Raw genomic sequence first — 11,486 nt, 5'->3', positions numbered from 1 at the left:
ATCTAATATAAGGGTTATACTCGAATGTTTCACCTAGACTTAGGATTTGTTTAAGATAGCCTAAATATGATTCTACTTTTTCTGAGTACCCTTTAAAATCGTCATAGAACACTTCAGCTAGAGAAAAGTAGCGTACTTTTAGCTCTAGTTTCCTTAAGAGTTCACACCGTAAGGTCCATGCAGGGCTTTGAATCGTGTATAGGAGCGAACTCCCTTTGGAGAGTGTTTGCGTGGATCAATATCAAGGTGAATGAGGGAGGTAGTTCATAGTAAGTAGGTGAGGGATATGTGACAACACATCCCACGGTCTCTTCCATTAGGTCGCACCATGAGATTCCTATAATGTGCATACTTGTCTACCTTGGAGCGATGTTTCCTTCGTAGGGTTGTATTATATGATTCGAAACACCATAAACTTCATACATGGATAGGGTCTCTTAGATCAATTTTCATATTATCTTTCCACTTTCGGAAGAATAATGATTCTTATTTCTGAGATCTAAAAATGGAGGGTTACACTTACCAGAATTACTAAGTTGTTAGTATATTCTCGACCGAAGTAATGGTAACTAAGTGCTATGCGGATATGAGATATTCAAGAGTTGACATTTGATTAAAATTGTCTTGGTTCAAAGGAGGAGTAATCGACCACCCTTCGGTAGAGGTTATTCTAAACCTTTGAAATATCGTTGCAAAACATAATAATGATGGGTACGTTATTAATGTTTGCTAACACCCACCCACCCCACCCTAAAATCCTCCATTTAGTCGCGACTGAGAAGCCCCTTTTTCGCCACTCTTCTCCGTCGTTCTCCTTTCCTCTATTGTCATTGACCACTTCCTCTGCCGCTGTCCCATCCCTCTTTATTTGGAAGTTTTTGTCCTTTTATCGTTGTGAAGAAACTTTAGTATTTTGGGTTGATTTAATCTTTTTTTAGGTTGATTGAAGTTGCTTTATGTGATAGAAGTTGTTTTTGTTCCGAGGAAAGTTGTTTTTGGAGTTGTTTTTAAGTTGATTGAAGGTTTTTGTTTTAGGTTGATTGAAGTCGATTTATTGTTATGTAGAGGGAAGTTTCTTTTCGTTGATTGAAGTTAATTTATTCTAGAGTTGTTTTTAGGTTGATTGAAGGTTTTTGTTTTTAGGTTGATTGAAGTTTATTTATAGTTGTGTAGAGGAAAGTTTCTTTTTTGTTGATTTCAAGTACAATGTATTTTAATGGATCCATCATGGGGCAAGATCGAGCAGATTTGGAAAGTACAGTGTATTTTACAAACCATGTGATTTTATTAAATCCTAAATAAATGGAGGATTTTGTTGTTGTACGAGATTGCAACAACTCCCCCTATAGCAATGGAATGTGTATCTTTCAGATTCTCAGTTAGTTATATCATTATATCATAAATCATTTACTAACATTTCGGTAGTATATAGTTAAGTAATACATAATATATATATTTTTAGTAAGATTTTGAAATTATATAATTAAGTAATACATAATATATTTTTAATTAGATTCCGAAAATACAAGGCAAATGTGATATGCAAAAGATATGTAGTTCTAATAAATGTTGAAAATACATTAATTTATATTCTTTTTTTTTATTATTTTAAACTATATCTTTATATGTTTATTTTCTACATGTCTGTAATATATATTTAATATATTCCATTACTATAAGGCAAAGTTGAAACATTGTCATATGTTTAGATTATGAAAATACGGGGCATTTTTTGAATTTATGAAATATGTGGTTCTAATAATTTTTGAATTGCAACATTTCTTTATATTTTTCCTTTTTATTATTTTAAACTGTATATTTAAATTTCTAGTTTCTACATATACGTAATGTATATTTAAGAAATTGTTAAATATGACCTTTATAGTTATCATTCGATTCTATCTTTAAAAAATATTCAAAAAATATACATTTTTTATAATATTTTGAAATATTAATATTTGTTTTTATTATTTTAATGTTGTTTTAAACTAATTTGTAGACTATATCTTATTTGTTTAATATTATTTGTATATCATTTACATTTTACATTTTTATTTCTGCATAAGACAAAGCTTGTTTCTACGGAGGACGAAGTCGGACACTTTTTTATGAAGAAGATTTTTTTGCAGACAACGTTGATGCCCTTTCGCCAAAGGTTTTGAAGTTTTCGAACATTTGTTTATAGGTTTCGAAGGTTTTGAAGCTCTTCCGCTGAAGTGACAACTGATGCTCTTTCACTGCAGAAGAAGACTGTAAAGTTAGGGATGCTCTTTCGCTGATGTAAAAACCAGAAGAAGATGATTGTTAGAAGGGTTGGAAGATGCTTTTTCGGTGATCCTCTTCCGCGTACTTTTCCTTATGCTATTTGGGTTTCGAAGCACGCATAAGAGACGGCTGCCCCAATTTCTATTTTGAAATTTACATTTTGATCGAGATGAAATTGGACTTTTGGGGGAAATTTGGGGTTTTGATGTGTTTTAATTGATTTTATTGTTTTGGTAGGGAAAATTAGGAGATAGTTATAATCATTGTTTTTTTTTTTAGATTTAGTCAATTATGGGGTACTTGAGGTTTTGGAATAATTGTATTTGAGATGTTAGTTTTCATCTTCTACGAATTTGCTATTTCACCAATTTAAATTAAATTTCTCTTTATCCAAAGTAAACCTTCATTTTTGCTATTTTTCTAGTTATTTCTTTATATTTTTTGATTTTAATTTCTCTTTTAAATTGGGATGGACGTTCAATTTTGCTATTTTTTTAAAAAAGTCAAATCTTTGGGTCATTGGCCTAATTTTTCAAATGTTTTTAACATTTTGCAATTGCCCTTTTTTTGTCTCATTTTTTGTCTTTTACCCTTTCAAATGAGGAGATATCGCTTTAAGATGGAAGTATCAATAGCGATTTTCAGGCATTACTGAAAATGATGTTCACGTCAATATATAAACTAAATATTGTTTTCCTAAAAGCTCCAAGTTACGTGTGAGAGTCTGCTTTGGCTTAATAACAACATTTCACTACAAGAGACGGGGGTACTCCCGACGCACAAAAACGTTAGGAAAAGTGAAAAAAACGTCGGAAAAGGATATGCCGACGTTTTTCACAGCGTCGCGAACAACGTCGGGAGAAATGAGTCGAGAGAGACATTCCCGACGTCGTACCAACACAGCGTCGGGAATGCCTCTCTCGATGCCGTAACATGCGCCAGCCAAAGTGGCATCGGGAGTTCCTCTCCCGACGGACCTTATGCCGACGCATGACGCGGCATCGGGAATGCCTCTTCCGATGTTTTTTTCCAACGTCTTTTGTGTGTCGGGAAACCCTTCTCCGACTTGTCTTATGCATCCTAGTCCCAACATTTCATTGCGTCATGAATTCTTTTTTATATTTTTTTAAATATGTAATTTCTAATTTTTTTCCTAAAATATTTTGCTCAAACATTCACAACGACATTCGAATTGCTCAAATATTTTTCCCGACGTTTTGGATTAAATTAAAACAAATTCAATATAAATTAATAAATTAAGAAATACAAACACAAATTAAAAAAATTAAAATTAATAATACGAATAAGTTCAAAAAATATTAGTAAGTTTAATACAAAAAATGTAGTTCTCATAATACAAAAACACTCTGAGTAACGACTGCAGGTTATTGATTCCACTTTTCGGTAGGCTTAGTAAATTTGCATTGTATACTGCCGATGCCACAGAGCTAGAAACTGAAAATAGCTTCACTACCAATGCCATGACTCGAACTCTTCCCTGAGAAATTTTAATCTCAATCAGCACAAATTACTATCAAGTAAACTACAAGATGGGGGACTCTTCTTCTAAGTAATGATGCTAAAAAGAAACAATGAATAAACATAAACTATAGCAAAAGAGAACATAATTGGACATTGGAGGAATTTTCTTAAGAATAATAGTTCAGCAAGTATTAAGTGCTATAAATATCGCAAAGTCAGAGTACCCGCTATAATACCAGAGATGAACATGTTGAAGCTACAGTCTGTAGGTGTATTGCTTCTGTTTTATTTGATGGGATGATGATTTCCTACAGGAACAAATTGCAGTTACTTTTGCAAAGAGACTTATTGTAACTCTTAAATCATCGATTGACACAAAAGCTTAAAATGATGGATCAATACTCTAGCCCTTGCCTCTCACTTGTGTGCTTGAAATTTGAAAGAAAAACCCAATAAGCAGAAATTAATGTTAAATGGAAAGTACACGACGTTATTGACCCAAAAGCTTGAGTTGGAAGTGAAGGTAAAGTTAATATTATATCAACATCCTAACAATAACATAGAGGATGAGTTAACCATATAGAGCAGATAAAATAATAGCAATTAGTATTATATATTTACCATCCCCTGGGGAAATGCAGCCAATGTCTTAATTGAATCCATCGATGAGTTAGCAACTTGTTCATTACTGCAGAAGAGAAAAAATGAGAACCACACACGTAACTCCACAGCAAACTGAAGGTAGAACGTTAAAAGAACAACTTCAGTTGCTCCAATTTTCATGGCTTTAATTAGATCGTTTGTTGCTTATGAGTTTGATAAGGTAAGTGGTGCTTAACAGGGAATGGTAAAGGGTCGAGATCAAATCCTACATCCCTAGGTTTGTCAATCATAGAACTCAATTATGTAATAGTTAACAATAATAAAAAAATGTTCCAAATGTACAAGAGAAGTGTATATTGCATCCATAATACAACAACTTTTCTAATGACTCAAGAAAGAATCGTTATTCATAGTCTCAATAGACTTGGGGTAACGGTTTAAGCAGAAAAACTTGATGTTCCAATACCACCAAAAACTCAATATCATTCATAATTTAATCCACAATCATTAGTATGTTGAACCCGCACCAACAAACTAACTCCTCCCCCCTCCAATTCAATTTTCAATTTAACTATAACCCCCCCCCCCCCAATTCAATTTTCAATTTAACTATAAATCCTAGACCTTAAACCCTTCAAATTTCAATTAAACCACAAATTACACACAGTCTATACAAAAATACATTTAACAAACAAAAATCTATTTCAAAACAAAATCCTAAAACAAATTTCTTAAAAAAAACCCTAAAACTTATATTTAAACTAAACAAACTTTATATTTAAACTTACCTAAGGTGGCAGACGACGGTGAGGGACGGCAACGATGATGGAACGGACGGCGGTGAGCTACAGCAACGACGACGGAACGGACGACGACGAGCTACGGACGACAACGAATCTTCGTTTCTCTCTTCTCCCTTTCCCTTTCGTTTTTAGTTCTATGGAAAACAGAACTGAAACTTTTATAAAGGGGATCTCCCGACGCAGCACGAAAACGTCGGGAGATCCCCTTTATGGTGTCAGGAATAAGGGTATTCCTGACGCTCATTAATTGTGCATTGGGAAAACCTTTATTCTCGACGCCATTCCCGATGCACTGTACATGACGTCGAGAATAAGGTGTATTTTAAATTTAATTTCGCCTTATTCCCGACGCCGTTTGGCCGACGCATGTTTGACGCGTCGGGAATACCCTTTTTTTCGAGGAGTGGCGTCGGGAATATGGTTTTCTCCGACGTCGAGAATACCCTTATTCTCGACGTTCTTTATGTCGACGTCCTTTTTGGCATCGGAAAAGCCCCGATTTCTTGTAGAATTCGCATTCTTGACATGGGATAGGGGTGGTATATTGTGCTGGAAACCATTTTCCTAGAAGAATACGAGTTGCTTACATGGAAATTTTTATTTCTATGGAAATTCAATTAGCAAACAATACATTTTCACAAACTTCACTCAATTTACCAAAACCAACTATATTAAAGTTTTAATGTTATCGATTAACTGATATCGATTTATTGATGTATTAGTCTTCTTGTTAACTTACTAGTATATGACCTCATTTACATGACTTTCAGTAAAGCACACGATTTATACCGATAGACAATAAAGAAGTCAATTTTTATGTCAATAAGTATAAACAAAACATATAAAAAACAAATAAAAACAATTGAGTACCAATGAACAAATGAAATACTAAGTAAATTAAGAAGATCAAATTAACGGTGAAATCGTATTACTTGAAAAGTAACGACATCAAACATGCAAGTTCCAATTTTGAACAACATTGGGATGTCTACACTCCAAAACATTAAGGATATGTGTATGAACAGTTAATTGAATACAAGTGTTGTTTGAAATGAAGAAAAAAATTTAAGTAAAGGGCAGAATATATTACACTTACATGAGGGCGGGCGAACAAGTGATTGACGAACACCGAAAAATGGAAATTAGAAAACTGAATTTTAAAGAAATATCAAAGAGTTGGTTAAAATAGTCGATCATTTGAAATGGGGATGAATAGTCGTGTTTTGATATTTTCAAAAAGAAATGACATGAAGATGGTAGTTTTGTCATTTTTGTTCCACATTTGAATTAATGATTTAAAATAAACAAGCTCAATCACACTCGTATTGTTTTTGAAAAATTAGATGAGTTAACACTAACGATTACAATCGCACTTATTTGAATTAATGGTTGAATTAGAATAGAATTGACACAAATTACAGCCTTTACCATTTTCCATCATGTAAATGTACCCTTGATGCAATGTTTTGATTAATATAACCCAAAGTTGGGCTCAAAAGCTCAAAAATAATTGACCTAACTTGAGAAAAGTTAATAAAGTTTCCCCCCCTCCTCGTCCGTCCTTAATTCTCAGTGTTGGGCCCTTTCTTCATTTTCTTCAATCTATTAGAAACAAAGAAAGAAAGAAAAGAAAGAAATAGGGACAACCGCAGCAATCTCCCAATTTCCTCTCCCCCGCTTCTGTTGTTTGAAACCCTACATTCTTCCTTTCCTCTCCAATCATGAAGCTTGTTAGGTATCTTCTTCTCTTTTTCTATTTTTGCCCTCTTTTTTTCCTCGATCTACATCCAAATGACGTTTTTCGTTTTCAAAATCTTGGTTTTCATACAGGTTTTTGATGAAGCTCAACAATGAGACTGTCTCAATCGAGCTCAAAAATGGAACTGTTGTCCATGGAACTATCACAGGTCTTTCTACCTCTCTTTCATTAAATCTTCTTAAACCCTAGATTTACCAACTTTGCGGCTGAGGGGTTTTTAACTTCCAACTTCTCTTCTATTTTCTTCTTTGAACTTCACTGTATTGGAATTTGTACAACATTTCAGTATGTTCCCCAGTGTACAACTCTCACTACTATTGCTTTCGTCTCATTTCCATTTCCCGACCTTTTAAAGCTAACTAAAATGTTCTCTATCCCGCTCCCATTTTTAATTTAAAAAATTAGTATTCAACTCATGGGTTGCTTAAGGGAAATTAAGTTCCTTGTCTTCTGGACGTTTGGAGGATGAGATGTTTTTCTCTGTATTGTTTTTATTTTTATTATTTTCATAATAATTTGAACTTTTGATTACTGTCTCTACTGATGCTGAATAAGCATTCTATTTCATGACATATCTGTAGATTTAAACAAATGTTTAAAATATCCTACAATTTATTCTTTCCCGTTTGATTTGATGGAATTGTTTCGTGAATTTACTTCTTTTTTTTTTTTGAAATGGAAACAAAACAAGTATTTATACTTATACAATCATCTTGAACTGTTTCTCACCTGCACTAGAATGATGTTACGTTAGTCTGATTAAACATGAACTTCTGCTGAATCCCAGCATTTTTGGACTCGGCAGCCCATATGCCATTCTTTGGTTAATTATATGTGTGTGTTTTTAATTTTGTTTTGCATAAGAGACTGCGCAATAACCGAAAGAGAAGCAACTTGTAACTTGAACTGTTCCCAGTGGTAGAAACATAGTCAATTGAGCAGTAGCAAATTATCTTTGTTTGTAGCCTTTGTCCTCCTACACTGTCTCTAACAACTTGAACTATTCTTAACCTTCCCTGGAATAGCAATAACTTAATCTTGATTAATCAAAACTTCTTCTGAACTCCATTATTTTTGGGTTCCGTATCCCATTGGCCATTCTTATATGAATTTTTACCACCCTTTTTTTATCTTTTGGTGAGAGACTATGTTACAAGTGAAGCAAAAATTCTAACCTAGGGTAATCTTCGTGCTGGTGGAGAAACCCTGGGAGCTATAAAAAAAAGAGCCTTCCAATAAAAGTTAAATCATGTTCGTAAGTAGACTGTAATTACAACACATTATCTTCTATTTGAAAAACCATCGTAAAAATGTCTATGGTACACTATTAAAAATATATTCTAAAATAGATATTTTTCCTCTCAAAATATTCGTAGAAGTAGTAGTGCAGATTTTATCCTACATCTAACCCATCAGGCTGTGAATGTTTTAAAAAATAATCGTCACCCAAGCTAGTTAGGCAAAAGATAAACCAGTTTTGTTGAAAATGAAAAACGATGCTCTATAGACAAAAGGACAGTGGAGGTAAAGGTAATTTTGGGATTCCCCATTTGAATAATAGAGGAACAAACCAGGGGAGACAACCCAGCTTGGGAACTTTTTTTTAGATTCTCTTGGGGGGTTGAGGCTTCTATTAGTAGCCAACCTCACAAACATCTTAACCTTCCTAGGGGTGCCCAACATCCAAACTGATTTGACTTTACAAATGCATATTTTGCTTTAGCAAGGTCTCAGAGAGTTTAGTGAAGGTGATCTTAGAGGAGAAACAATTTAATGAATCAATGAATTTTACCTCTATGTCTTGGCCAGCTTCTGATTGAAAAGTATCGATCTTTCCTATAAAGGCTACCCAACTTTCCAATTTCTCTGTGAGAAGAGCCAACAAGCATTCCACAATTATTCCCCAAGACTACCCATGGTTTTGGTTTCATCGTCGTTTCTGGTTCTAGATGGCAACCATCACTTTTTGCAACTATTTAAGAAGTAGCGCATTATTTCTTTACTTACTAAAAGAGCCAACCAATGGAAAGGAAGTCCAGCTCCATTTTAATGGGTGACTTAGGATTCGATGAATTATGATTAGTTTGCATTTTGTTGTTGACAACCCCCTACACATCTTCCACTCAATGTATTTTGCTATGCTGCTGCTACTGAAACTAGTTATTTACCGGCAGAGTTTTTTCTCACGACTCATTATTTTAGTTGGTTACCTCTTTTGTTGGAGGATTTCAGTTGAGATTGTACGCAATGTTTTAAAAGGCTAAAGGCAGCCTCTTCCAGCATAGCCTCAAGGTGAGGTGTTATGAGTTGTAAGTCTCTTTGGTTAAAAATACTTTACCAAGTATTGCTGGGCAACACTTGATAATCAGGTAAAAGTAAATATATAAAAAAAAAAAAAAAAGGAAAAATCACTCTTCCCAATTTCCACCTAGACAAAAATTCTAAAATGATATCTTTAACTTTACTAATATTATTTGATTGACTTATCCCAGAAATATTAGATCGTGACAAACTAATATTATTCAATAAACTATTACAAAGAGGTGTAAGTCTCTATGCATGCAATATGCTTGATAACCTACATTGCACTTTACCTTGTGAAATCTTGTTTTCGACTATGATACATTAATCAATGATTTGTTTTAAAAAACTCAATGAAATTTCATGAACTTGAAGTAGAAGTACGCACTCTTTTCTCTTAAAACCTAAGTATTGGTCAAGGTTAGAAGTGCTGATGGGTTGATTTTGAGTGGTTTTCTTGTATTACTTAGGTGTCGATATCAGCATGAATACGCATTTGAAGGCTGTGAAGCTTACTCTAAAGGGAAAAAATCCAGTTACCATGGATCATTTAAGTGTGAGAGGTAACAACATCAGATATTATATCCTACCTGACAGCTTGAATCTTGAAACTTTACTTGTTGAAGAGACACCCAGGGTCAAGCCCAAGAAACCAACTGCAGGTTTGTGTTCTTGCATTCTGGCCTGTACTTTATGGTCATTTTCTGTGGCAAGTCCAATTGTTTATACTGAATCATATCATTTGCTACTCATTATCAAATGTATTGCTTATGCATTTCTACACTCTACTCCAACTACAGGAAGGCCTTTGGGACGTGGACGAGGGCGCGGGCGTGGGCGTGGTCGTGGACGTGGACGCTAGATTTGATGCAGTTTCAATTTTTGAGACCTGTAGTGTAAACACTTGCATTGTAGGGAAAGATTATGAATTTTGGGACACGAAAAAGTGGTATTGCAATTCACTGTTCAATCTCGTATGTAGTTTATTACAATGCTATTCGGTTGTTTTTCATATGATAGATGTAGCCTTGCTATGTTTCCTGGTGCTTGGGATCTGTTAATGGTTTGCTCTAATATCATCACAATGATAAAACGAGTATGTCTCTATCTCGTTTTTTACTTTTAATCCCAATAGATTTGGTAGTCATGCAGTACTTGAGTTGGTTAGAATCAACCCCAGCTTGATTTAAAATTGATGCGAGACTCTTGGTGGCGATTTCTTCTTGCTTGAAAAATAATGGAGACTCCTTTAGAGATCCACTTGCCTTCTTTTCACTTCTCCCACAAACAATTCACCTTGGGAAGTTTAGTAGAGATTATGAAAGACTGAAGCAGCTTATCCTCTGCTTGGGGACCTTCTATTCAAACTACATATACACTATCTCATACAGATTCAGTTCATAGTTGCTGTTCTTTGAAATAGATTTGTTCACCATTGAGGTGTTTGGAGTTATTAATTGAGTTTTGAAATTTGTTGTTAATATTTGAGTTCGAAAGTCAGTGTTTGGATATAGAGTTGTTTAGTTTGAAGTTGAGAAACATTAGAAGTAGGGTGAAAGAATTATAGAAAGATGAAGTTTTTTGACAAATGTGTAAACTTTGGTATGAATATTGTTGGTAGAGTTGAATTATATATTTCATTCATAAGTCAGTTGACCAAATACCTATTTTGATTTCTGTTTTCTTACAGTTTTTACAATGGTGTTATACTGATTTGTTCCCTTATGAATCAAAGTGACATGTGAAGGGCAATTATTGTACTCGGTGTTTTATTATAGATGGAATATTTCATAAGGTTAAAAGCTATTATTGAAATTTCTTGATCATATTCCTTCACTATGACTTAGGAATGAGTTTTTCCCACCGAGGGATTTGCCTTTAAAAATAATTAGTACTTTAATACCAAAAATTTAAGTAAATATGTTGGAGAACTTTTCCTTGAAAATCAGGTTAAATTACCATACCAAAACCTATGATTTTGGTAGAGACTCGGGGTGTGGTGTTAATGGATTAAAATTTTAGAGATTCATTAGATTCATGAAAGCTACAGAATTAACTTGTACAGTCAATTCCATTTTCAATAAATAAATATGTATAAAGTATACACACACATTAATCTGTGTGTTGTAAAAAAGTTATTTACGATCATTTTAGGTTGTATCAAATCAAATTGAATCCTAAATTTACATAAGCATTGTAAATTTTACCTTTAAATTTCACTACTTTGCTCGCCAATTTTGATAGAAAAACATCTACAAATTTATCAACTTACT

At 33.8% G+C, this 11,486-nt stretch overlaps 1 protein-coding gene across 1 annotated transcript; it reads left to right on the top strand.

Moving 5' to 3' along the window:
- The first annotated feature begins 6,672 nt into the window (after nucleotides 1-6,672).
- LOC103495011 (small nuclear ribonucleoprotein SmD1b) lies at nucleotides 6,673-10,339 on the top strand. Its single transcript, XM_008456437.3, has 4 exons — nucleotides 6,673-6,888; nucleotides 6,984-7,060; nucleotides 9,684-9,875; nucleotides 10,014-10,339. Exons 1-4 carry the CDS (start codon nucleotides 6,875-6,877, stop codon nucleotides 10,073-10,075), a joined length of 345 nt encoding a protein of 114 aa, XP_008454659.1. The 5' UTR covers nucleotides 6,673-6,874; the 3' UTR covers nucleotides 10,076-10,339.
- Nucleotides 10,340-11,486: the final 1,147 nt, after the last annotated feature.

This window comes from Cucumis melo, chromosome 4, assembly GCF_025177605.1.
Source record: "Cucumis melo cultivar AY chromosome 4, USDA_Cmelo_AY_1.0, whole genome shotgun sequence".
In the NCBI taxonomy this organism is placed as follows: domain Eukaryota; kingdom Viridiplantae; phylum Streptophyta; class Magnoliopsida; order Cucurbitales; family Cucurbitaceae; genus Cucumis; species Cucumis melo.
The sequence above is the reverse complement of the archived record's forward strand: the minus strand, read 5'-3'. Positions and strand labels throughout refer to the sequence as shown.

Excerpts from the sequence above, each read along its gene's own strand:
- LOC103495011 (XM_008456437.3), top strand. Across the intron at positions 7,061-9,683 it reads TGTCCATGGAACTATCACAG|GTGTCGATATCAGCATGAAT; the intron begins GTCTTTCTACCT and ends TGTATTACTTAG. Across the intron at positions 9,876-10,013 it reads GCCCAAGAAACCAACTGCAG|GAAGGCCTTTGGGACGTGGA; the intron begins GTTTGTGTTCTT and ends CTCCAACTACAG.